We start from the raw sequence: 26,556 nt of genomic DNA on the forward strand, positions 1-26,556 counted from the left end.
GTTATGACTCCTCTTGTATCCAATCAGCCTCTGAGTTTTAGGGACTCAGTCATGATATTGTTGGAAGGTAGGAGAGCAAGGGTGACTCTCAAGGGTCAAGCAAGCTGTTGTTGTGGCTCAGAGTCAAGGCTCAGGAGACACCTCTTCACTGGGACCTGGAGAACAGCCCATCCACCCCAAAGGCAATTCTGACTGATCTCAGCAACAAGCACCAATCAGAAGTCTGGTAGACAGCTCCAGGGCTACCCAGAGAGCCACAGTGACATGAGGTCAAGGAATTAAGGGATAGAACCCAAGACCCCAGGAACACCTGGGTGGCTCAGTCAGTTAAGTGTCTGCCTTTGGCTCAGGTCATGATCCCAGTGTCCTGGGATCAAACCCCGCATTGGGTCCTCTGCTCAGCGGGGAGTCTGCTTCTCCCTCTCCCTCTGCCGCTCCCCCTCCCTTGTGCATGCTCTCTCTCTCTCTTTCTCTCTTTCAAATAAATAAATACAATCTTAAAAAAAAAAAAAAAAAGGAACCCAAGACCCTAAGAGCTATGAAGAGCTGAGCAGGCCTGTCCTGGAGGAACTGAGGAAGAGGACAAGGAACCAAGTCAGGTATTGAGGTCAAAGAAAAACAGAACATGCTTTGAAGAACTGAAGACTGGAGGCCGGGTTCCTGAGATGAGTGGCCATGGAGAGGCTGGGGCCAGCCTGGCCTGCAGGAAGAAGGATCTCTGCATTGGTGGTGGCTGGGCCACACCCACGGGGAGAGGTTCACGGGACTGAAGAGCTCAGGTACCAAGGAGTCACTACCGGACCACAGTCATGAGCTTCTGCCAGAACATAAATGACTTCCACATGAGTCCATCACCAAACCCACTTTTAGTATCTTTATTCACTATCTTTGTATCTCTTCCTTTATCCTGGGGCCAATAAGGGGAAAGGAAGGTAAAGGGCGGGAAGGGGGAGTGGGATAGGGTGAGAATGGAAAAGATTGCTGTAAGGGACATCTTATTGATGGTTCACAACCTTGTCTGCACAGTAGAACCGCCTGGAGAGCTTTCAGAGCTACATCCGGATCCAGTCCCCGGAGACCCTGATGCTACAGTTCTAATCTCCGGATTAATGCTGCTCGAGCTTTAATGTGCATCGGAATCACCTGTGGATTTGGTTAAAATGCAGATTCTGATTTAGAAGGTGTGGGATGGGGCCCGAGAACCTGAATTTTAACAAGATCCCAAGTGATGCTAATACCTCTGGTCTGTGGATCACATTTTCTGTAGCACAGTCTATAGCAGAGGTGCTCGGAGGTCTCTAGACCACCAGAATCAGTATCACCTGGGAACTTGAGAGAAATGCAAATTCACGGGCCCCACCCAGACCCACTGAATCCGAAACTCGGGGTGGAGCCCAGTCCCCTGTGCTTGAACAGGTGTGCTTGATTCCGACGCAGGCTGAAGTTTGAGAGCCACTCTTGTAGAGAATCAACGGGGGGAATAAAAAGCCAGAGGGAGGGGCGCCTGGGTGGCACAGCGGTTAAGCGTCTGCCTTCGGCTCAGGGCGTGATCCCGGCATTATGGGATCGAGCCCCACGTCAGGCTCCTCCGCTATGAGCCTGCTTCTTCCTCTCCCACTCCCCCTGCTTGTGTTCCCTCTCTCGCTGGCTGTCTCTATCTCTGTCAAATAAATAAATAAATAAAATCTTTTAAAAAAAAAATAAAGCCAGAGGGAAGGGAGCTGATATTCGCTCTAAGGACAAAGTAATGCATTATCGTGCAAGTAAGACAGAAACAAAGATCAGGTTTTATTCTGTTTACATTACAGTTATGAACAAATATAACCATTATAATAAAATTAAGACATAACTTTGAAACCTGCCTGTATTCACTTTTTTAAATAATCTTTTTTTTTTTAATTCCCATATCATCACAAGTAGTAGAAATTCTTCGGAACATTTCTGAGACGAGCACACTCACTGCAAAGACGGGAGAAAGGAAATGTCAAGCTGTGGCCTTCTCTGCGGCCCGCGGGGTGCAGCTGGCACGGACGCGGGAAGATCAGGCAGGCAAGCCTGGCGCTGGGCACTGAGCAGGGGCGAAGGGAGGCTGGCTGCGCTGAGGCCACGGCGTGGCTGGGGCTCCTGGCCACCAGAGGCGCTGACCCTGGTCATGTCACTGCTTCGGTGTCACACTCTACCCTACAAGTGCACTGCTACGTCTGGGTGACAGTAAATATCCGTTCCCAAACCGGCCTCCCAGGCTCAGCCTCCCCCAGCCCTGCTTGGTCTCTTTATGCAGCTCCGGCTCCTGGGGGCGTCAGCGCCCTTACCTCCTGCTCTTCCGCCCCTCAGAGGCCCCTTCCTGACTCCTTTCAGGCCTTCGCTGCTGTTTTGTGCCTTGGTTTGTGTTGTCTGGTAGCTGGGATCATATGTCCCAGACACCTGTTCACTTGGCCTCCATCTCTGTCCCCCTGGGGTGCGGATCCCTGTCCCCTCCCGTGCGGCCGGTGGAGGTCAACACGTGTTGTCTACCTGAGCAAGAGAGGCCAAGGGGAGTAAAACCTGGTTTGTCTTCAAACCCTGGGAACCAGTCACCGGCCAGCAAACGTGCTAAGTGCTGTGAAAGAGATTCAGCCGAAGCATCGCACGACTGCCCGTGCACACTCAGTCCCCCTGGTCTGGCTGGCACTTTTTAGCCCTTATTTACACAGGTGTCTGTTACTCTTAAAAAAGCGTGGGTTGTTTCCCTAAGAAGGGGACAAGGAGAGTCTGTCGCTGTCTCTTCCTTAGAGCTTACATGGCGCAGGGGACGCGCTGAGCGTCAGGCCACAAAGCACGCCCTTGCTCCAGGACAGAAGCTCCCGTGCTCCCAGGACAGCAGGCTGACTTCTGAAGGCTGCTCAGACCTGATGCCCATCTATGTACTAGTTAAGAATTTAGAATCTTTAGAAACTTGGCTCGCGATGAAACTTGGCCTCACATCTATGTTTAAGAAAAGCCTTTTTTTTTTTTAAAAGATTTTATTTATTTATTTGACAGAGAGAGACAGCCAGCGAGAGAGGGAACACAAGCAGGGGGAGTGGGAGAGGAAGAAACAGGCTCATAGTGGAGGAGCCTGATGTGGGGCTCGATCCCATAACGCCGGGATCACGCCCTGAGCCGAAGGCAGGCGCTTAACCGCTGTGCCACCCAGGCGCCCCTAAGAAAAGCCTTTTTAAAGCTCCACTTAAAACACTTGAGCTGCACAACCACGAACACTTCCAACCCCAAAGCTTCCACGTGCTGGCAAGTGTTCCTATTACAGGAGTAGAAATGGTCAGGAGGGGCTGTGTTCATACATTTAACATGTTGCCCTCTCACGTCCCCTCGAGGGCTTGTGCAGGGGCCTCTAGGTTCTCAGGAGGTGCTGTGCAATAGTTTTGAACACTTCCTCAGAAGTGGAATTGTCTCCTCTAGAAAAGGGAGGAATGTCTGTGAATAACACCAACGTGATACTCTGCCGGCCCATCTGCTGTAAGCGATCTTACTACCCTGTGAGCTAAACCTGGGTTAGTCCGGATGACACAACTACACATTTCTAACAAGAAAATGCCATTAAAAAGGAGGTTGATTTGGATGCCATGACATGGATTTATCTTTCTAGCATCTTCTGTCATACACGAAGTCTAACCCTGAGTCTGGTCTGTCATATATTTAGCCTCTGCTTGGTAAATATTTGCCACGTGAATGAAACACAAACCCTTCCCCAAGGCTGATGCCTTACCTAACAAAAACATTATCGCTTGCGGACAGCAGAGAGGGGTCAAGAGAACCTTGCAGGGATGTCAGCCCCTGGAGGGTGTGGGGAGTGGCTCTGGGGAACAGCCTCTATGACACGACCCCTATGGAGAGGGAGGGTTCAGGATTGCAAACCACACTCTCCAATGATCCCTGACCAGCCACCCTGGGTGTTCTGAGGACTCCCCTCTCTTGTTACAGAAGGACTCTCTGCTGGGGTAGAGAACAATTTTCGATCTTGGAACCATTTTTCAAATATTCTTGACTACGACCCACAGTAAGAACACATTTTATTCTGTGAACCAGGAAAGACAGGGGTTAGTATATAATTGGAACAAGTTTTACAACATAATAGTTCCCCTTACCGCACATGATGGCCTGGTTTCTCTCTTCTCTTCTTGCCCCACTCCTTCCCATTAAAAAAAGTGACCCTGTCCACTGATTTCACAGTCCATTAAGGGGTGAGACCGGCATTTCCAAAACAACTGCACAGCGATCTGAGGAGGGATGGGCTTCGGACACGCCATCTCAGGTACCCTGTGGTGAAGGAAGGGGGATCCTCCCCACCCCCACACCTGGGAACGCACTTAGGTCACAGGAAAGTGTGACAGAAATCCCTCTCTTCTGGAATCTGACTGAAAAAGCTCGAAGGAGAGGCTGTTGCTTCTATATCTACAGTGCACTTAAGATAGCAGGAAGGTTCTTAATCATGACCTTCCATGGAGGAGAGGCCTCATCTGACTGCCCCACAGAGGAACTCCCACGAGCAGAGACTGTGTGCGGCGGCAGCTCCAGCATAGCCTACGAAGGGCCAACAAGCAAAGGAGTGCCCGGGGCACAAGGCTGGCATGTCCACTGTGAGAACCCTGCTGGCTACAACATTGTTCCTCAGTCCGCGAGATTTCAAAGAGTTCTTGAGGAGGGAGGATGGGGAGATGGCCCCAACGACTTGGGGCCTCTGATGTGATGCATGCTGTGGTGACTCTCAAGGAGGGGGAGCAGTGTTAGTGCCTTCCTGCCATATTTGACCACAGCGGCCTTTTGCAAACAATCACCAAATACCTGCAGTGTCCAGTTCAGGGACTGCCGCCCCAAGGGGCCACTATCTGCTTCTCCCTCGACTTGGCTGAGACACAGTGCAGACCAAAGACTTCTTCTCTGCTGTCCCAGTTAAGGACAGGGCCAGGGTGTTAGGTCCCTTCACGGGGACTTGAAGGCATCACTGTGTTCGGTTAGTCAGTGTAGAAATGACAGAACTTTGTCAGCACGTTGCGCGGACTCTTGTTCATGGATTCACCATTCGTAGTTTACGACAGAGTGCTCTGTGCCCTGCCCACCTCCAGGGCGCGCCATTCATACAGACCGTGGAGTGAATGAGGCCCTTTGTGGGGGGCGGAGCAGTAGCAGCCCTCTGAAAACAGGTGTTTTAAACTGTGAAACACAAAACAGCGACAGAGTTGTTGGTCGGAATGTCTGACACATTCTCTTTCACCCTTGATTGCATCCATTGACTCCTGTGTTTTTCAGTAAGAGCCTCGTGTCAGGGTGGGAGTGGGTAAGAATCTTAAAGACTGGCGTTCAGACTCAGACCCACCAGTTCTTGTCTGAGACATCTAAGACTCGATTCTGTCACCAGTAAAACAGGAGTGATGATAACACGTAACCCACCAAGCTGAGGCAAAGTCCTGCTGCTGCTCCCTGCCCTCAGACTTTGGTGCCCAGGGCCCCTACCTTGAAGCCATGGCACCAGGCAATCCCAGGCAGGGGAGCAGTCTCGGGGACAAGTGGGACACTTGCTTACGCACAGCAGTTCTGAAAGACGGTAGTGTCCCTCAACTCTATGATTTGTTCTCAGCCAGGAGTGAGGTGGGACCCCTGAACATTGGCCTGTATCCAGAATTCCTTTCACTTGCTTCTAAAAAAATTTTGCTACCTTATGTAGGCATTAAATAATTTCTTGAATAAAAGCTCTAATTATCCTGGGTTCCTTGTATATGCACCATTCTATGTATATCCAGAACATGGAAATACAAATACACCCCTGATCTCAGAGGTGACAATTTTCATGGCATCTCTCTGTATGACTTATTAACCAGAAAATGAGCATTCATATTTCCTAAGTCTAGGAGAACGAAGACTTAGAAAACCTCCCCAGAGCACATTTTGTGATGTGGGATTTCCCGAGGCTGAAATCACCGTCCTTGAGGGGCACACGGAAGGTGGTTAAATTGCATACCTTGGTTTAAAAAAAAAAAAGTCATACTGACAAAGTTGCTGATCAAAATGCAGACGACTCTCCCCAGTTCTTCCTAATGGTCTCAGTTCCCCGCTGTCAGTCCCTATTTCCCCACAGACCTGTTTTCCCCGAAGTCCCGGCATCGTGGGAGGAAGCGACTTGCTTGGCCATGCTGGTCGACAACGTCTGCACGTTGGCGCTTGTCTCTGTGTAGCCAGCCGTGTCTCCTCCTGTGTCCCCCTCCGTGTCCCTGCTTCTGCAGAAACTTCTCTGTCTGGACTGTCTGGACTGTCTGGCCAGCAGGAGCTTCCGGGCCGCTGCTCTGTACTTCTTGGAAATGAGGTTGTAGAGGATGGGGTTGATGGACGCACTCAGATAGAAAAGTTGCAAAGCAACAATGTTAAAGTACTGGGAGAAGTTCATCATCCGAGAATCTTCCGTGTTTATGTAAATGATTCTGCCGACGTGGAAAGGCAACCAGCAAACTATAAATGCCAGAACCACCACCACTGCAAATCAAGACACAGACACCAGAATTAGCTAAAGCACCCGAAAGGGCCCCCAAGAAACCATCCACAATAATAAATAATGGCAAACAAAGTAAATAAAACTCGTACCTAGCCGAATTCCACCCCAGAACAACGACTGCAAACAGCATCCATATTTGCTTTAAAACTGCATATACACCTTATCAAGGCTGGACATAAACCAGAAGGAGAAATTTCTACGAACAATCTGTTCTGGCAGCCTTCCTTCCACAAACCTGCTTCAGAGATATGTTCTCTGTATTCCGCTGAAAGGAATTCTGCAACAGGTCTGCACAGTCTTTTGTTCCGTTTTGGTTTTTTGATATGGGCATGGTTCACTTTAGCTTGCAGGTTAACTTAACATTAAGTTTTTGGGTTTGTTTTTTTTTTTTTTAAAGAATTAGCTTAATGTGCTCTACCCCATCTTAAGGGTACTACGAGTAATTCACATCTGTGCCATCTAACAGAGACAGGATGTTGGTTTACCCATCCTGGATCAGCCCTGCTCACGGATCCAGCGGCTTTGGAAAATCATTTCGGCTTAGCGGACCCAGGCATCCCACCCTCAGGGGCGCCCTGGGGTTACCCAGAGCTATCAGAGGACTGGAGATGGTTTTCTCCGGAGACGGGCAGGACGGGCAGGTGGAGGCTGGAGCAAAATGACACAAGGAATTGTAGCGAGAAGAGGCGTTGGGAGACGAGGGGAAGGGGACGCTGCCTGGACCGCGCGCGCGTTCGGTGTGTTTGGAACGGAGGTGGCGCCACTTACGCAGGACGCGGACAGTCTGCCGGTGGCCCTTCTCGCGCCCGGAGGCGGCCGGGCCTCGCAGCGGCCCCCGGCTCCTCCACAGCTCCCGCCCGATGAGCCCGTAGAGGACGCTGAGGCACAGAAAGGGCAGGAAGAAGTAGGCGGTGGTGACCCACAGCATGACGCGCAGCGCGCCCAGCTGAGATGGGTTCGGCCGGCACTCACGACTGAACAGCGCCGCGGCAGCCGCGGCCTCGGCGGCCTCGGGCCCCGACGGCGGCGACAGCGGTGGCGCCCGCGACGCCCCGAGGGGCGACGGTGGCGGCCAGGTGCGGGGCGAGGGGGTGCGCGGCGCGCTGCCGTTAAGGTCCGGGACCGCGGCGACGCCGGGGTCCTGCTCAACGCCCACCAGAAAGAAGAAGGGCCCTGCGGAGAGCAGCGCCACCGCCCAGAGCGCAGCGATGAGTGCGCGGACGCGGCGCCGGGTGACGAGGACGCGGGCGCGGAGCGGGCGGCAGATGGCGAGGTAGCGCTCGATGCTGAGCGCCGTCATGTGCAGCAGCGTGGCGTAGGTGCAGCCCTCGCCCACGTAAAGCGAGAGGCGGCAGAGCAGCTGCCCGAACACCCAGGGCCGCGAGCGCCAGAGGCGGTACAGGTCGAAGGGGAGCCCGAGCAGGATGAGCAGGTCGGATACGGCCATGCTGCCCAGGTACAGGTTGGTGGTGGTCCGCATGTCCCGGTAGCGCCCGATCAGCAGCACCGTCACCACGTTGCCGCTCACCCCGACGGCGAACAGACCCAGGCACACGGCGGTCACCGGCACCAGCGCCCCCAGGGGGAAGGGCGAGCAGAGGCGCTCGTCGCACGGCAGCAGCGCGCCCTCCGCGCCGTCGCTGCTGTTCCAGGGGCTGCCCATGGACGCGCCGCGCCGGCGGACGCAAGGCCACGCTCGGCGCCCCTCCGCGCCGCCGCACCCCCGGCTGGCCGCGGGGGCCGAGCGCAGGGCCCCGCTGGCGAGGCGCTTCCGCGGGCAGCCCGCGCACAGCGGCTCGCTGGCCCCTGTCCGCACTGGCCGAGCTCTGCGGCGCCGCGCGTGGGGACGCGAGTCTGCAGGGTCTGCTTTGAGGCCCTCTGGAGCGGCCGGTGCGCAGTCTCCGCCCCCGGCCACCGCCCGCCCCACTCCCGCCCCACTCCCGCGCTCTCTCTTTGGTCGGTCGCGTGCCAGGGAGCTTCCCTCGCCGCCGCTGGAACACGGGAGGCGGCCGCAGCGCACGAGTCCTGCCCCGTCCAGGGAAGGAACGAACCCCGGCGAGGTGGGTTGCTGAGCGCAGCGGAGCGCGGGCGCTTTGGGCGCTCGAGTGGAGAGGGGGACTTTCTCAGGGACCTCGGCTGATGGCTGTGTCCAGGCGGTTAGGAAAGGCTGACTCAGTACTAACAGGAGAGGTATTTAGACCGCAATCTAGAGTCCCCTCCCGGGTTCTAGTTATGACTCTGCAGCCGAGTGATCTGGTCTACCAGTCCCAGCCTCGCCCAGCCCAGGTCTCTTCTGTAAGTTTGCGAGGAGTGGAGGGAGTTGAGCAGGTAATTTCAGCCATCCCTTAAAACCCTGAATCGGTGGGCATGACCATGTCTACTGGTTTTAAAGAACAAGGGTTAAGTATTAACGTGTGTGTTTCAGTGCTTATATGTGCTGTATTGTTCCTATGCACAACATATTTTATAAGTAAAAAAGCAGAGTATTTGCCAACACCAGAAAGAACTAAAATTCTAGTGTGAAGACTAAAACTGATCTATGAGTCAGTTCATTGTGGTCTTAATGACAATAGCTGAGCCTTATTGAGTGCTTAGGGTGTATCTGGACCTGTGCTTTCCATTTAATCCTCATGTCCTTGGGAGCTCATTCTACCCTTGAGCAAAGTAGGACTTGCTTGTGATTTTATCTCCTGGTAATATTCACACCACACACACAGGAGTCTTGGAATGCCTGGGTCTCCCTGTGGATGAGCTGGTCCTCCAGTGCATCTCAGGCGTCCCTCACACCGTATCCTTACCAGGACCTGGGAGACCTCCTGCATCTCAGCGGCAGTCATCCCCTTTCTGACCTCCACCCCTGGCTTTCTAGCTCACTTTCTCTAATACCTCAACTCCTGCTATTATCCACCCACCCTGGGACCTCAGATAGGTTGCTCCTCCTATTTCCTTGTCCCTCGCCTGCCTCAAGTCCTCACTTCCCTACCTGACCCAATTTAAACTCCCAGTTGGCAATTCTAATCACTCCCAGGCAAGCACCTCGACTGCTGTGCTCTTTTATCTGTTGTCATACACGCCCCCTTGACAAGAACATAACCGCACTCCTGGCTAAATCGAATCTTCTGCCTACTTTGTGCAACCTCCCAAATAGTGGTTGAGTTGTTCCACTTGAAATTCACTACCTCCGGCATGGCCCTTCATTTTTCCTTGGCTATCCTCATACTTACCTATCGCACTCGCTCTCCCACCCTCCAGACCACCCTTTTGTGTATCCTCCTCTCTCCTTAATTCCCGGCGCCTCCTCCTTCACCCTCAGTCTCAGCTGGTGACCTGGATTCTAGGAAAGAGTAGAAGCAACGGAAGAAAAATTCTCCATGTTCCCACCCGAGGCCCCTCCTCTCATTTCCCCCCATATGCAGATGAATGAGTAGGTGGGACTTGTTCTTGAAGTCAGCTCTGCCCCTTCTTCCTTCACCTCTCAGGGACCTCACTCTAGCAGTTCTCTCTCATGCGTCTTCAGAATTTCTCCCTCTTCTGGATCATTTCCATGTATCCAGCAAAACTCCTCAAGAAAGTGTCTATATTCAATGTCTTCACTTCTCTCTCCCTCCTTCCACCCCCAAACAAAGAAAATGTAATTTCATCATCTGCTGTTGATCTGATTTTCCCCTTGAGCGTTCACTGGCTGGGGAGCAAGAGCCAATTAATTATTTGAGTAAAGCCTAGTCCAGTTGGAAGATTGGAACGGTCCCTCTAAGTGGTGTTCGGTTCTGGAGAACATACTTATTCCACAGGCTCGTCTTCCTTCCCTGCCTTTCCCTAGGGGAGCCCAAGTGTTTGGGAAGGGAGGTCAGGGGCCTTGAAGGTCCTTATGAAGTAAAAGGGAGGGGACACCTAGCTTCGTGTGGGTTCTTGGGAGTACCCAGGATTGGCATTTGCCAGATTCCAGTTTGGTGCCCCCTTTTTGCCTGGCCACTGGGTGCTCTGCTAACCCCAGAGGAGCAGTCTGTGGTTAGTGAATTTGTGGTCTCTTTTTTTGACTCAAGGGATGCTCCCCAGAGTACCTGATACCTTCCCCTTGGCTCTCACGGCTGCAGTCCCTGAGGTTCTTCCCTTTTCTCCATTCTGCCCCAGAGCCCGGTCTGCCCAACCTCTGCCGAAGGCTCCTTGCTCCTTTCCCCACCCGCCATGGCAGCCCGTGCCACGCAGGCTCACAAGTGCCACCTACACCGTCTCCCACTATTCTGTATACTCATTCCCCATTCAGATACTCCCCTTCTTTGTTGTGTTCTCTCTACACTGCTTGTTTCAACTGCCCTATTATTTAACCTACTAAACTCTTTGTTGTTATCTGCCCCGCCCCTTCCCCTCCCAACGTCCTGTGGTCCCCTGGGCAGGGCTTTTAATCAGTACCTGGTACAAAGTGAGAATTTAATAAATATTTGTTAACTCAGGGAATGAATAAGCTTCTGCAGAACCAGGTACCATTATTTTCTTTACAATTCCCAGCAATTGAGAACAGTACTTTGATTATAGTGGGTGTTCGGTAAGTGTTTGTTGATATTCTGGTTCCAGGTAGGATAGTGACATGGAGAGACGGGTTCACAGCAGGCTTTGCCTACATCGTGATGCGGCAGCTCAAGCAGCACCCGGTCTGTCGGGCAGCTCCGAATCCTTATTATAATGGCTTGGCATTCCATGTTTTAGCAAGAAATGGGATGAGATATCTGGAGAAACACTAAATCTGCTTTCTACTTTGTATTTCTAAGGTTACCCACCAGCTTACTGACTTCATACTTCATCCGATGGGAAGAAGAGGACGTCCTCAGGTGTGTGGAGACCTCTCCCCTCTCCGTCATGAGTGTGTCTGCACCTGGTACTTGTGTGGGGTGATAGTGAGGCCAGGTCTGGCCCCACTATGGCTCTGTGTCCCTGGAAGCAAGAGATTGGTATCATCCATAGGCCCTTGGCCCCTGCCTGGAGGCCTCATAGGTTGGCTTTTCGGCGGGCTTGGATGTCCTGACTAGAAATAAAGCTAATGCTGGCAGTGTGCAAGGCACTGTTCCAAGTATTTGCAAATTTTAACTCATTTAATCTTCAATAACAGCATTATGAGGTGGGTCCCATTTTATTTTATTTTATTTTTTAAAGATTTTTTTTTTTTTTAAGTAATCACTACACCCAATGTGGGGCTTGAACTTACAACCTCAAGGTCAAGAGTTGCCTGCTCCACCACCTGAGCCAGCCAGGCGCCCCTCAGTATGTCCATTTTATAGGGGAGGAAAACAAAGCACAGAGAAACTATCTCTGTAAGTGGAATCACTGTCTGCTTCTCAAGCCCGGGGGGCCATAACCACTGTGCCATGAGGCCTTGGGCTATACAGACCAGAGCACTACCAACCTAGGCAGTGGTTGGCATGTTCTGGATTCTGCTAGGAAACTGTCTTTTAGCACATATTCCAGATATGAACTGGACAAATGGAAGGTTACAGAAAGTTTCAAGGAGCATTAGGATACACCCATAACTTGCCATTTACCTGTTGACATTTATAAAAACTCCACAGGTTTAATACCCGCTTCTCCACAGAAGAGCAGGATGGGAGGCAGAGGCTGAAAGCTGAATGCACACAGCAGTTGTGTGTGCCATTTCCTGGCACCTGGGGTCTGTAGGAGCCAGCAGGTGAAGGAGGGGCTGGGTGTGAGGCCCACATAGGCACCGTGTGAGGGATGAAGCCTGTGGAGTGGGCGTCTGTCAGCCTGGATTGCCACCACCTTTGGGGAATGTGGTCTCAGAGCTGCCAGATCTTACCATGTTGCAAGACAAGCTGAAAAGCTGGAATGTCATGTGAAATTTCCCACCTATATAACGTTGGCTCAAAACACTACGAAATGCAGAAAAGGCCAAGGGCCTGTTCTGGCCGAACCTCACCTCCAGAACCTCACCACTGGATTGACCCCGGGCCTTAGGCTTTCCCAGATTTCTCTCTGTACAGCAGGGACATGGCAGGGCACATTCAGGCAAGACTCTGTGGGCCGCACAGATTCCTAATATGCTATGATTGTTGCCGCAGCAATTTTCTCAGAGTCCTAGTTTCTCCTAAGAGAGACAGGCTCACCCTGGCAATGATTATCAAGGGTGGTGGTGGAAAGGGACCAAGTCCCTGTGGCGTGTGGCCGGGAAGAGGGTGTAGGACTTGGGAAAGACCCTCCTGGAGATTCCAGTACCCCTTTCCCAACCCCAGTTGGTACTCCCTGGTCAAGAAGGACCGTCCCGGCTCCCATGCTCCAGCCACTCACCCTGGGCCCAGTGGGACTCCCCCTGGCGTGCTCTCTCTGTGCCATGCTGTGGTCCCGGAGCCCACTTGGCAGACTTGGCGATGCCACATGTAGACTTAGACAGCTAAGCCCCCCTGTTTGAAGTGTCATACCACCCTCGAAGCTAGGGAGGTGCTGAGACGTCAGCCATACTGCTCCGGACTCCCGTAGTAGCCAAAATCTCAGTATGTTCTTGAAGAGGAAAATAAAAAGGGAAAACTATAAGCATTGTTTGTGACGCAGCTGCTCTGAACTGCAACATCTGGGAAGACCTGCAAGTGTTACCTTAGGGTACTCCACTCTTGCCTGCCCTCTTCCAAGTTTTTCAGCACACCGTCTGTCCAGTCAGAGCGCCCCATGTGGCCATGTCCATACAGTGAGGACGACTTGTCTAAAGTAACAAGGACACATTTCTGGGCACCCTCATCCCTATAGTCATCTTCTAGGGGGACAGAGGTGTTATTGTTGGCTGTTTCTACCTCTCCAGGCGGCTGACTGGGTATAACTCTCTGTCTTAGGAATTAGAGATATGAATGTTCTTACTCTGTTGCTGGGAGTGGAATGGAGGTAGAAGGATGTCTGTCTTGGGGGAATCCTTCCATCTTTTGTGCGGGGGTCAGTGTGGAGGCTTTCCTCAGGGAACCTTGCAAGAGTGATGAAGGGTGTGGGGGCGGAGTCCACCACTTAGCATGTGGACTGAGGCAAGTTACTTGATGTCTCTGACCCTCCAACTCCTCGTCTGTGTCTAGGGACCACCTCACTGGGTTGTTCCAGCGAGTAAACGTAGAGGCCTTAGCTCGGTGCCTGGCATGCAGTGAGCCCTCTGTAACCGTTAGTTCTTCTTAATCATGATGATAACATAAAAAAGAGGCTATCTTTGGGTCCACATGAGCCCCCTATTTACTTCTTTCTTTGGTCAGATCTTACGCCTTCTGGCCCCCATAGCTGGGCCCCTGCCGTTAGCTCTGTTTCTTTCGCTTTCTGTTGAAAGCCCAATCGTCTTGCCTTTCAAGAGCACTCAAAATGTTACTGTTTCTAGGTCAAGTTTCCCAAGCCCCTCAGTGTGATGCAGGTGTTGTCTGTGATGCCCTCAGAGCTCTCGTTAGCTCCCTGATACCCCTGACATACCGGGTTGAGGCATCAGTGAGCAGACTCTTGCCTCTCGCCTTCACCTCCCTGGAGAGCTGTGCCCCCCTAGCCCCCTAACACACACATCCCCGCCCCATTACAGCCTCTTGCATCTGTGCAGGTAGCTGGGGGTGGGCCCATTGCAAACAGGCCAGTTGTGCGGGTGGAGTGCGTGGTCAGAGCAGGGGAGGGTATGCTGCCCGAACCAACAGCCTCCAAAAACCAGTGCCCTAACACCTCACGTTTGTTTCTTGTTCCCCTAGAGCGTGCCTCGAGTGTGGGGGGCAGTCTAGGGGTGTCATCTTTATTTGGTGGCTCACTGTTCTGGGTTGCTTTGGTCATATGACATCTCTGTAAGAGCAGATGCGCCCTTCATCTCTAAGGCAGGGAAGAGGGAAACCAAATGCTTCTGCCTGAAACTGTGCCAGCTTCAAGCTGCAAGTCTCTGGGCTCCAAAGCCACCCTACTGGGATTCCGCAAATACTCACCTCCTTGGCCCACCCACTCCCTGCCTTGTCAGCAGGGCTGCTGGAGGGCAGGGGAGTGAAGAAGGCACTTGCTCCTTCCTGTTCGTGCTCCTTTCAGTGACATCCCATGAGGGCCCTGCGCCTTCCCAGCAGCACTCGCTTCAGTCTCCAGCTCCTTTGGACACAAACAGAAGCCCCACCAGCAGCAGCAGGCAGCAGCTCCTCCTCAGAGGTCTGGTTCCCAGTCCCCGGGCTCCTCTCACCTCCTATGTTCGGATACTTTCAACATCTTCCTTTTGCTTCCAGCCCGAAGAGTGGCAGCTTTTTCCAGGTATTTATTACGTCTGTGCCACCTGTTTGCTTCTACAGCCCTCCAGCCCTTGTTACACCGAGGTCCAATGTTAAATGATCCTTATTAAATACCTAGTGTGGCATCTGTTTTCTGGCTGAATCCTAATGAATACAGGGACGAATGTCTTTTCTGCTTACATTTCACTGGCCAGAAGTCACCTGGCCTCTTCCAACCTCAGGTGGTTGGGGAGTGCCCTGAAGGTGGAGAACCAATATTTGGCCAAGGACCTTGTATTTTGGAATTCAAACCACGTGTTCCAGTAACTAGTGCAGGATAGCAAAATTTCTGACCACTCAGGGGCTTAAGACAACCATTTTATTGTGCTGATTCTGTGGGTTAGTAATTCAGGGTTGGCTTGTCTTTGCTTCCTGTTATCTGGGACCTCTCAGCTGCAAAGATCCAAAAGCTGGAAATGGCTCGAGACAACTAAGGGCTGACATCACCTGAAGTCTCATTCACTCACCTGTCTGGTGCCTGGACCCAGGAGACTCGAGGAGTGGGACACCTGACCGAGTGCTTGCATTATTCTGCACTTGGCTTTTTAACTTCGTAATATGTCGTGGTTTTCTTTCCAGATCAGTAAATAGAAGGCTGCTGTATTCTTTTTGCTATAGCTGCATAGCATTCCATTACGTTGAGTGTACAATTTATTTAATCATTTTCCCATTGTTGCTTATTTAGGTATTTCCCCACTCTCTTGCTGTTACAAACAGGTCTGCAATGAATAGTGTCCAGTGTGTCACAAGTGGGTAGACCTGCCTGATGAGAGTATGTGCAATGTGTAATATCCCTTCCTAGGAATCGTACAACTTAAACTCCACCAGCGATGTCATGTTTTTCTACCATGTTATTGACAGAGTGTGTAACCAAAATTTTGCAGTTTTGTCAATGATAGTGACAAATGGCTTTTCCGTGTTTTATTTTGCATTTTTCCTATTATGAGTAAGATCGAGCATCTTGTCATATGTTTGAGTTCTTTGTATTTCCTTTTCTGTGAACTGCTTGAATCCTTCACCTGTTTTTATATTAGGTTATTGATTATTTCATCTTCACATATTTAAGAATTTATTATATTTTCCTTTATTAGAGAGATTAGATAGATTGGCCCTTTTCTGGAATATGAATTGGAACTATTTTTTCCCAGGTTTGCTATTTCCTTGAACTTAAAAAAAAAACTGCTATGCAGAAGTTTTTATTTATATGGCACTGAAATGATCAATCTTTCCTTTAGTGGGTTTTGTATTTTGAGGCATGATTTAAAAGGCTACTCCCTTGCCAGGATTATACAGGAATTCTTTCACATCTTTTATTTAGTTTCATTGTTTACATTTAAATGTTTGATTCATTTGGAATTCGTTCTGGTGTAAGGTGTGGGTGATATGGATCCAACTTTTAAGCTTGAGGTGGCTATCCAGTTGTCCCAACATTATCTATTGAACTGCTCATTTTTACTCCACTGACTTGAGGTGCCAGCTTTATCAAATACTAAATTCCCGCATGTTCTTGAGACTATGGACTTTCTGTTTTGTTCCTTTAGTTTTTTTCAGTGCTAATATCATAAGTTATTGAGGCATTATAATTTAGTAGAGCTAGTCTTCTCTCATTGCTTTTTCAGAGGTTTTCTATTTTTATTTTTCCAAATGAATGGCAGTGCCATACTCTTTAATTTACAGTGGGTTTATCGTATCTTTTATTTTTATTTTTTTAAAGATTTTATTTATTTGACAGAGAGAGAGGCAGCGAGAGAGGGAACACAAGCAGGGGGAGTGGGAGAGGGAGAAGCAGGCTCCCAGTGGAGGAGCCTGATGTGGGGCTCGATCCCAGAACTCTGGGATTATGACCTGAGCCAAAGGCAGACGCCCAGTGACTGAGCCACCCAGGCGCCCCTTATCGTATCTTTTAAACCTTGGTGTCCCTTTAAAAACATTCTTAACCATGTTGTCATAAACTGTGTACACTCTTTCTGAAAATGTGTGTACTCCTGGGGCTCTTTGCAGTTCCACCCTCTTCACCCTTTGGAGGTCCTTCTGAGCCAGATTCACAGGGACCGGACACCAAGTTTCTACAGCATGAGTAGACACTAGATTTCAGGCTGGTTTACGTGGGTCTGAATCAAAGTTAGAGACATAAATTAATTATTAGTATTCTTGTAGCTCTCAATACATGCATTTTCCTCAAATCTGGCTTTCTAGGTTACTTTTCAGAACATATGCTGTGAGAAACAAGGTCTTATATTTCTACACATGGACATTCTTCCTGCAGAGCAGTTCTCTTTGGTAAACTGTGTAACTGCAAAACGTATTTTCTCTAAGACCACTGAATCATCCTAGAAATATGAAGAGTGTCAGAGATGATAGCTTAGGCCTGGGCAGGCCAAATCATTTACCAACTGTCATGGACATCCATAAAAAGTTGAACCCACCCACTGAAAGGAGTAGGGACATCCAAGGAGGTCTGAGAAGTTTGCAATCAGTACGTGAGAAGTTGGCCTGTGTCCTTAGCAAGATGGACTTAATGAGTAGGTCAGGTTATTTTATTGATTTGATGATGTCCAGGATCCTCTAGTCCTGTGCTGTCTGTGTATTAGTCTTTAGGTTCATCTTATATTCCCTTCTTAAAAAATCGAGATGAAATTTACATAACACAAAATTAACCATTTTAAATAGAACAATTCAATGGCATTTAGTACATTCACAGTATTGTGCAATCACGACCTCTGTAGAGTTCCAAAACATTTCCAAAGTAAAACCCCATACCCATTTTTAAAAAATTTTTTTAAAAATAATTTTTACTTTGTTATATTAGTCACCATACAGTACATCCCGTTTTTGATGCAATGTTCCATGATTGTTTGCGTATAACACCCAGTGCACCATGCAATACGTGCCCTCCTTAATACCCATCACCAGCCTATCCCATTCCCCCACCCCCCTCCCCTCTGAAGCCCTCAGTTTGTTTCCCAGAGTCCATAGTCTCTCATGTTTCATTCCCCCTTCTGATTACCACCCCCCTCATTCTTCCCTTCCTTCTCCTACCGATCTCCCTGCTATTTCTTATGTTCCATAAATGAGTGAAACCATATGATAATTGTCTTTCTCTGCTTGACTTATTTCACTTAGCATAATCTCCTCCAGTCCCGTCCATTTTGCTGCAAATGTTGGGTAATCCTTCTGATGGCTGAGTAATATTCCATTGTATATATGGACCACGTCTTCTTAATCCAGTCATCTGTTGAAGAGCATCTCGGCTTCTTCCACGATTTAGCTATTGTGGACAATGCTGCTATGAACATTGGGGTGCATATGGCCCTTCTCTTCACTACGTCTGTATCTTTGAAAACCCCATACCCATTAAGCAATGACTCCATTTCCTCTTGCCTCCAGCCCCTGGCAGCCACTAATCTTTAGTCTTTGCGGATTTACCCATTCTAGGGAATTCATATGAATAGAATCATACAACATGTGATCTTTTGTGTCTGTTTCTTTCATTTAGCATAATGTTTTCCAGGTTCATCCACATTGTAGCTATATTCCCTTTTTGAACATGTTAGCTTGTCTCATTGGAGGAAGGGGCAATAAAGGTACTTTCGTCCTTGGATGGATGAGTATTTGAGTGTGGGTAATTTCTGGGGCTGAGTGTAAGCTCAAAATGTAAGAAAGTGTCAAACGATCAAACTGTAGAGGGAAGAAATTAGAGCTGCTCATTTAGTTTGATTCTTGTATCAGATTGTCCTTGTCTGATTTCTGTTCAATCCTTAGAGAGCTGTGGATTGTTTTGGATAGGGGGAAGTGTTTAGTACAATGCCTGCATGCAGAAAGTACTCAATAAATACTATTATAAATGCAATATTATTAATTTGATTTCCTTATTGAATTCAGGATTTGTGAGAGAGACAGCAGAGTGGTCAAGTATGGCGGCACTAGACTAGTCACCTGGATTCAAATCTCAGCTCCATCATTTGTTAGCCATGTGACTTTTGGCAGGTGCTTCACTCCTCCATGCTTCAGTTGATATTCAATACAGCAGTTAAGAGGATTATATAACTAAGGTAAAGCACCGAACACAATGCCTAGCACACATTGAGTGTTGAATAGATGCAAACCATTATGATTTGAATAAGTCACGAGTTCAAAATCTATCGCTTCAAAGATCTTTTCCTTCGCAAATTTCCCATAGCAAATAAGATCATTTAGATGAAAAACATATCTTTACCATATAAGATGAAAAACAATCCTTATAGCATCTAAACATTTGAAGGCACCACTCTGTACGTGGAAGATTTGATGACCATAACTATTAAAATCTTAGTTCTGTCAACTTTCTTTTTTGTATTTTTTCCCTTATAAGAGTGTCAGGGAGAGAATAATGAGTAATTAAAGGGATACTCTTGAGATTATATACACTATCTTAAAAAGTATATATGAAAATAGAATATTTAAAAAGTTCTTTAACAATATGAGGCATTATCTTCACCTATATTGATGGTAGATGGCTAGGTTACAGTATGACTGGTTTTAGGTTTTGGAGAATCCTTTTCTTTTGTAATCTGCCTATTAAGCCACCACCCACGTGGGCTTCTCCTACAAAGAATGTTCGCGATGGTGAGGACCATCATGTAATCCATGGAGTTCAAACAGGACATACGAAATTTCTTTTCCAAACTAGAGGAAAAAAAGTGACATGCAACAGTCAGTATCCTATTCTTCTCAAGGCTGGATTTATACTTACTTGCTTCTGTGCAGTGATGCCCCTATATTCAAAATATCTCCTCTTCCCCAACCTAACATTTTAAGCTTTATTGTGGTGCCTGCAGTTTTGACACTTAGGGATGTACCTGGATTTTACAAAGCAATGTATCCATGACGTGTGGGGAAAACTGGACAGCAACATGCAAAAGAATGAAACGGGACCACTTTCTTACACCATACACAAAAATAAATCCAAAATGGATTGAAGACTTAAATGTGAGACCTGAAACCACAAAAATCCTAGAAGAGAACACAGGCAATAACTTCTTTAACACTGGCCATAGCAAATTCTTTCCAGATATGTCTCCTGAAGCAAGGGAAACAAAAGCAAAAATAAACTTATTGGGATTACATCAAAATAAAAAGCTTCTGCACAACGAAGGAAACAATCTACAAAACTAAAGGCAACTTACCAAATGGGATATTTGCTAATGACATATCTGATAAAGAGTTAGCACCTAAAATACACAAAGAACTTATAAAACTCAACACCCAAAAAAGTTAGTAACCCAATTAAAAAAAGGGTAAGAAGATATGAAGACGTATTTCCAAAGAAGGCATATAGATGGCCAACAGAAACGTGAAAAGATGCTCAACATCACTCATCATCAGGGAAATGCAAATCAAAGCTGCACTGAGATACCACCCCACACCCATCAGAATGGCTAAAGTCAACAACACAAGAAATAAAAGGTGTTGGCGAGGATGTGCAGAAAAAGGAACGCTTTTGCACTGTTGGTGGGAATGCAAACTGGTGCAGCCATTCTGGAAAAGAGGATGGGAGATTCCTCACAAAGTTGAAAATAGAACTACCCTACACTTCAGCAATCACATTGCCAGGTATTTACCTAAAGAATACTAAAGAAAAACAAATATATATAAAATAGAGTATTACTCAGCCATAAAAAAGAATGAAATCTTGGCATTTGCGACAACATGGATAGAGCTAGAGATGATTATGCTGAACACAGTCAGAAAAAGACAAATACTGTATGATTTCACTTATATGTGGAATTTAAGAAACAAACGAGCAAAGGGAAAATTAAAAAACAAAAAAAGAGAGAGAGAAGCAAACCAAGAAACAGACTCTCAGTTATAGAGAACAAACTGATGGTTACCAGAGGGGAGGTGGGTGGGAGGATGGGTGAAATAGGTGATGGGGATTAAGAAGTGCACTTGTGATGAGCAGCGGGTGATGTGTGGAAGTGTTGAATCACTATGTTGTACACCTGAAACTAGTATTACAATGTACACTAACTGGAATTTAAATAAAAACTTAAAAAAAAAAGGGCGCCTGGGTGGCTCATTTGGTTGAGTGACTGCCTTCGGCTTCAGGTCATGTTCCTTCTCCCTCTGACCCTCCCCCGCAATGCTCTAATAAAATCTTAAAAACGATGACAACAACAAAGAGGCAATGTATCCCCATTTGAGATCTGTGGATGGAAATTTTAGCAGGGGTAAGTGAGAGGAAACATTGACTTTTCTGGTACATGTGAGAATTTTCAGGCATGGGTTGAACTTTCTGGCATGGTATTGTACGTGGACATGGTTGAACTTCCTGGTGGAGGGCAGACCTGGGGACAGATAGCAGTGCTAGTAACAGGAAGGTTCTAGGCCCCTGAAGGTGGGAGAAAGAAGGTACTAGGAAATAGGTGAATGCAGGAAAGGTATGGAGGTCAGATTTCCTTTCCAATGAGAACTTTACCTCAGAACCATCCTTATTCTTTACACATGTGAAGGAAGCAAGATATCTAGAGAATTGCACAAAATCAAGTCACTAGGATTAAACTTCTCATCTCACTCTTTAGTCTACTGGATGTTACCTTCTTGAATCTGGGTCCTCTACTACTGAAGATTTGAAGCCCACTGCAAGAAGGGAGACCTTATTTCATTCTCTAAAGAGGTAGCAAATAATGAGTGTGTAGGAATACAATCAACATATCTCAAAAAAGAATGATACAACTTTTATTTTTCATGGATTTTAAAGATACTTTTGCTACATAGTTATGTATTTTTATGAGATTATATTGTTTCATTTGTATGAAGTTCAACCTTATACAATTTTAAGGTGATATGTTTGGTAGTGTATCTATAATCTTTAAAAAGTTTAGAGTTTTTGGAATGTACAGTATATGAGGTAAAATCAAGATTACATTAAAAATTGTTTTCTCCTCTGCACTGATTTTGCAGTGAGGCTCAAATGGCAAGTACACTATTAAATGACATTTACTATCAAAAATAGGAGTTCATTTGAGTTACTATGAAAAACATAAGCCACTGTAACTGCCACAGTGGCATATTTTACCATTTTAGACATTCAACTATATAGAAATCTCTGGGCTATTACACTCAAACTCATTTGTACTGCCAAATGTGGCACTTTTAAGAAGTTTCTAGAAAATAATCGCAATCACTGTTGTTTTGGGGGAAAGTTAGCCTATACATAAGAGATTAAATTTAAATAAAATGTAAACATACAGTATATTATAGTGACAGATCATTCTTACCACTTGGAAAGGCCAAGTTTATCCGTTTCTTTTTTGAACAAAGGTTAATGTTTTTTCTACAGCACAGATCATTTGACATAAAACAATTACAATACATGCCCATTCTAATATAAGAGAAATTCTTCAGAGATCTTCAAAGCACAAAACATATGTCCTTTTTTCAAAGACTGACAGAAGTGCTTAGTAATCACTAAAATGCTAACCTCAGCAACTAAAAATTAGTGATTCACTATCCTAAAATTCAAATAATAAATTAAAAAGGCTAGTTACAAGTGTTTTACAGATAACAGATGTGATAAAACAAGAATTTTAGATAGTTTCATTACAAACTGTATTATTACTGGCAGTCACCGACATCTATGCAAGATGTACAATGTGATACTTGACAAAATTCAGTCTGACCATCCAATAATTCACAAATGCAAGCTCACAAAACATTAATGAATTACGCAATTGCAAAGTGCTCTAATGCAACATTAACCACATGCAATCAACATTTGGAACAGTATCCAGACAGACATTACATTAAACATTAGTTTTTCAAGAAAGAAAGCAGCTTGAAGTTTACTGGTGCAAATTAATTTTGTCTTCAGATTTGGTGCCCCAAACAAAAAGGTTAGGTTTGATTATGAATTCTGATGGTGATGGCAGTAGTTACGGGAGAAGCAGCAAAACTTACGGGAGTTCTTCAAAATTAGCCTATACCAGATAGATGGAGTGAGTGTGTGGTTGAATGTGTGTATATATATATTTCTACACTTGGTATGTATAGTTTATATATATGCCATATATGTATATGCACATCCTTATACACATACATATAGTTCAGAGGCTCACAAAAACCAAATTAAATAGGTTTGAAATTTGGAGTTGAGTATGATTACTTTTAGAAAGTATCTATAAGCCCTCTGTTCTTTTCCATGTTCTCAAGACCTGAAGAGGTGCTTTTTGAGTAAACATTAAAATATTTTTAGGCCAAGTAAACTGTCTGTGCTTTCTTTAAGTGATTTATCTGTGAATTCATGAATATATACTTGTAATGAAGAACTCCACATTTATCAAACAAGAAGTTTCTTTTTTCATGCATATTCTTTCATCCAGTTTTTATCTGCTAAGCCCCTCCAGTTATTCATCATAATCCCACTTACCAAATAATTAAGACAAATGAGGAGGTAGAAATACAGCACTAGATTGCTTTCACAGCATCAGACTTTAACTTTTCTTTTTTATAGCATGTTAGTGTAAATTTTAATCATTCTGAATTTTTCACTAGGTATTATCTTTAGAACAGATCAGGTTGTCACTGTTACACTCATGCTGACTGGTCAAAATATCAATTATATATTGTTGCCTCTTAGAAAGTTTGTTTTACAAGAAGGCATATTAAAAAAAAAAGAAAAAAAGAAAAGAAGTCCCAACCAAAAAACCAAAAATTGCTATTTCTGTGGCTTGCATTCTAATAAGGTGCCAGCCTCTACCTAATATAAGCATTGAAAATGGCAAAAATGATGTATTATAGTCTCAATGCCAGTGCTAAATGCCACTGTTTTTGTAAAAGCAATACAGAAATAATTTTAGTACATGACAAAATAAAATGTAATACAGTATTAAAAATAAAGTTATATTTTCACTTGATTACAAAGTACTGAATGATAAAGGCAATCAAAATGGAAAAGAAAGCAAAGAGCACGAGGATGACGGCGGCACACTGCTCGTCACTCAGTGCCCGCCGGGTCCTTGTGCTTTCCACAGTGTCTCTATTGGTGCTGGCTGGTGGGTCAGTCCTCTGAGAGATGAAGAGCACTGTTGTGCTGTAGGGACCTACTAGGTCCTGATGCCCCATAGGGTCTTGGCACTGGCGAATGGCACACACACGGAAACGATATTCACAGTTCAGCTGAAGGCTTGAATACCGGAATGAAGAGTCAGGACCTTTGTAAATCTGTTAATAAGACAGTGGAAAAAAAACTGTGTATGAAGGACAAGCAGAAAATCATTTTTACAACTGGCTAGTTTTAGAATTATTTCTGACATGGAAGCTAGTGAGTGCCGCTGCTTTTATCTTTTAAATGACATTTAAAAAATACCTACCTTTACATTAAAGAGCTTATCTGCTGTATAAGGGCAGGAGAAATTGGAAAGGTGAGGATGTGAGATCCATTCTCACAGAACAAGCAAAATCAGCCCACAGGCATTTCCCTGGTTTTCTCAAATGCAAGAAGTCAAACTTTTGTGAAACCATTCCATGAAAAGAGAAACTATGTCTAATCCTATTTCCTCATATATAAATCTTTGTAATACAAACTGGTTTTTGTACAAATTCAAACATCTGCTGAAACAATGAATGAATGAATAAGGGGAGCTTTCTATAGCTGTCTATGGCAAATTATTTTATAAACTTTAAAGAAATCACTTAGACTCACAGAACTGCATCTTAAAACCCAACTCCTCTGCCCATCCCTTAGAAAGGAAATAACAAGAATGGAATTCCACGGATTTTCAAGAGAGTGCTAGTGATTAAGAGGATATGTACTGGCACTGGTCACTCCTGGGTCCCAGCACTGTTCTGCCAGTTCACACTCCATGTTATCTTAGACCAATTACCTTAGTTCAATGAGCATAATAGTTATGTTGTATGGTAATTATGAGAATGAAATAAACTAATACTTGTTAAAGGACTTAACACAGTGCCCAGCATATGGTGACTGTTCAATATATGGAAGCTGTAATTTCTGTTAATGAGTCTCTCCCCTCATTCTATCAATGAGAAAACTAAGGCTCATAGTGACTGCTCAACTGAGTTCTTTCAGCTAGTTGGTGGGCTGTAAGTGAGATCAACCAAACCTGGGATAGCCTTCTTTGAAGCAATTTTAGCTGCTTCAATTGTATCTGTGTTGTAAATCTAAATTTTTACATACTGGTTTGCTCCTGAAGGAGCAAGGTTAAAAGCTTTGTCTCATTTTGTGTCTTCAGAATCCAGCATATAATAAGGCCACTAAATTAGTGAATTATTGACTATGTATATGTCAAAACGTGTGTCAGTGGATGCTGAGAATATATAAAGGAGCTTTTACTGAAGGAAGTAAGGCTTATGATGACACCAAAAAAATGGTAAATATGCATTAGTTCTGAGGATTCCCATAAGCGATACAGGAGTGGGAATGTAGTAATGTTCACATCTGGACCATGGTAAAAGCAGTGATGTCAGTAAATTAGAAGACTGTATTAGAAAGCAGTGTGAAAGAGTACATGTACGATGAACCCAAAATCGTAAAAATAAAAGAAAATATGTATTTGTCATATGGATATTAATAGGTGATGTTTGTCTTTAAAATTTTCTTTACTTTCCATTTGTGTCCAAATGGGCATGGTAACCTCAACAAATGGTATGAGGGTGATAGGTGAAGAGATCTGACAGAGAGGAGGAATGTGTTCATAACACTAGTTGGAAATTCAGGTCTAATTCCACAGGGTGTGTGATATTTACAACAGTGTGTGAGGAATTCTGATCATAAAGCTGAATGAGGGGGCGCCTGAGTGGCTCAGTCATTAAGCGTCTGCCTTTGGCTCGGGTCATGATCCCAGGGTCCTGGGATCGAGCCCTGCGCTGGGCTCCCTGCTCTGCGGGGAGCCTGCTTCTCCCTCTCACACTCCCCTTGCTTGTGTTCCCTCTCTTGCTGTCAAAGAAATAAAATCTTAAAAAAAAAAAAAAAGCTGAATGAGGGATTGAGGGAGCTGGGCATGATAGGGGCTCTTGCTGTATGAAGGCACAAGGATATGAGGCTTTGGTATAGTTTTTATGGATCATTTTTAGAAATGACTTTTATTTAAGTTAGTAGGCAGGTAAAAAAAAAAATTCTTTCAAGAGTTCAAAGCTTGGGGACCAAAACGATGTTAGTATTTATGACATTGATGAAATGAAGAGTTTGGAGAGGAGAGATTGGGAGGGAAGATAATGAGGTCAGTTTTCAGTTTTGTGTTTCAGATGTTGGAAGAATATCTAAACAGGGAGACATCTTAGATAACTGTAGATACAGGACTGAAGAAAACAGATAAACTTGCTAAAGCTAATTTATGAAAATGTTCATATATCTAAGTGAAGCCATTCAAAACAAGCCTCAAGGTTGAGATAGAGTGAGTTAGGTCTGAGACAGAAATAACACCATATCCACCTCTCCATTTCATACTGACAAGATAAAATTGTTGCAATCTTAGTAAACAGAAAAGGGCAAATAAAACTAAGAAATTCATAATTTTTTGGCTTGTAGCTATTGCTCACAGATGACTTAGAATTAAAACAAAACAAAAAATAAAACAGCTCTTTATATTGCTATCAATCAACTATCCATTTATAGGCGGAGTATGGCAAATACCAATTAATTACAGTTAAGAAAACGGCAGATAAGAGATTACGGTTTTCATTTTTGCATTTTATTTTTTTTTCACTTTGCATTTTAATGGAGAAATGCAGACTCAACTTAAGCTTGTGAAGTCTGTGCATGTTTAGCTGGCTAAGAAC

General features: G+C 45.8%; 2 protein-coding genes across 3 annotated transcripts in view; both read right to left on the minus strand.

Annotated features, from left to right (window-relative positions):
* Positions 1 to 5,957: 5,957 nt before the first annotated feature.
* MLNR (motilin receptor) lies at positions 5,958 to 8,186 on the minus strand. The gene is made up of 2 exons (XM_040620560.1): positions 7,292 to 8,186; positions 5,958 to 6,504 (listed from the first exon to the last, which is right to left on the minus strand). The coding sequence occupies exons 1-2, from the start codon at positions 8,184 to 8,186 to the stop codon at positions 6,092 to 6,094; spliced, it is 1,308 nt and encodes a 435-aa protein (XP_040476494.1). The 3' UTR covers positions 5,958 to 6,091.
* Positions 8,187 to 21,473: 13,287 nt separating this feature from the next.
* The window catches only part of FNDC3A (fibronectin type III domain containing 3A), a 158,558-nt gene continuing 153,475 nt past the window's right edge, over positions 21,474 to 26,556 (minus strand). For both annotated transcript variants that reach the window (XM_040622764.1, XM_008706865.2), the window contains one exon: positions 21,474 to 23,979. In XM_040622764.1, the coding sequence (XP_040478698.1) occupies positions 23,665 to 23,979 (315 nt within the window). In that variant the 3' untranslated portion in view covers positions 21,474 to 23,664. The remainder of the gene's footprint in view (positions 23,980 to 26,556) is intronic.

This window comes from Ursus maritimus, unplaced genomic scaffold (assembly GCF_017311325.1).
Source record: "Ursus maritimus isolate PB19 unplaced genomic scaffold, ASM1731132v1 scaffold_10, whole genome shotgun sequence".
NCBI classification, from domain to species: domain Eukaryota; kingdom Metazoa; phylum Chordata; class Mammalia; order Carnivora; family Ursidae; genus Ursus; species Ursus maritimus.

Bases quoted from the DNA above. Each gene is read 5' to 3' on its own strand.
- MLNR (XM_040620560.1), bottom strand. From the start codon at position 8,186: ATGGGCAGCCCCTGGAACAGCAGCGACGGCGCGGAGGGCGCGCTGCTG. The intron at 6,505-7,291 runs GTAAGTGGCGCC...CTTGATTTGCAG, and splicing joins GCAGACTGTCCGCGTCCTGC to TGGTGGTGGTTCTGGCATTT.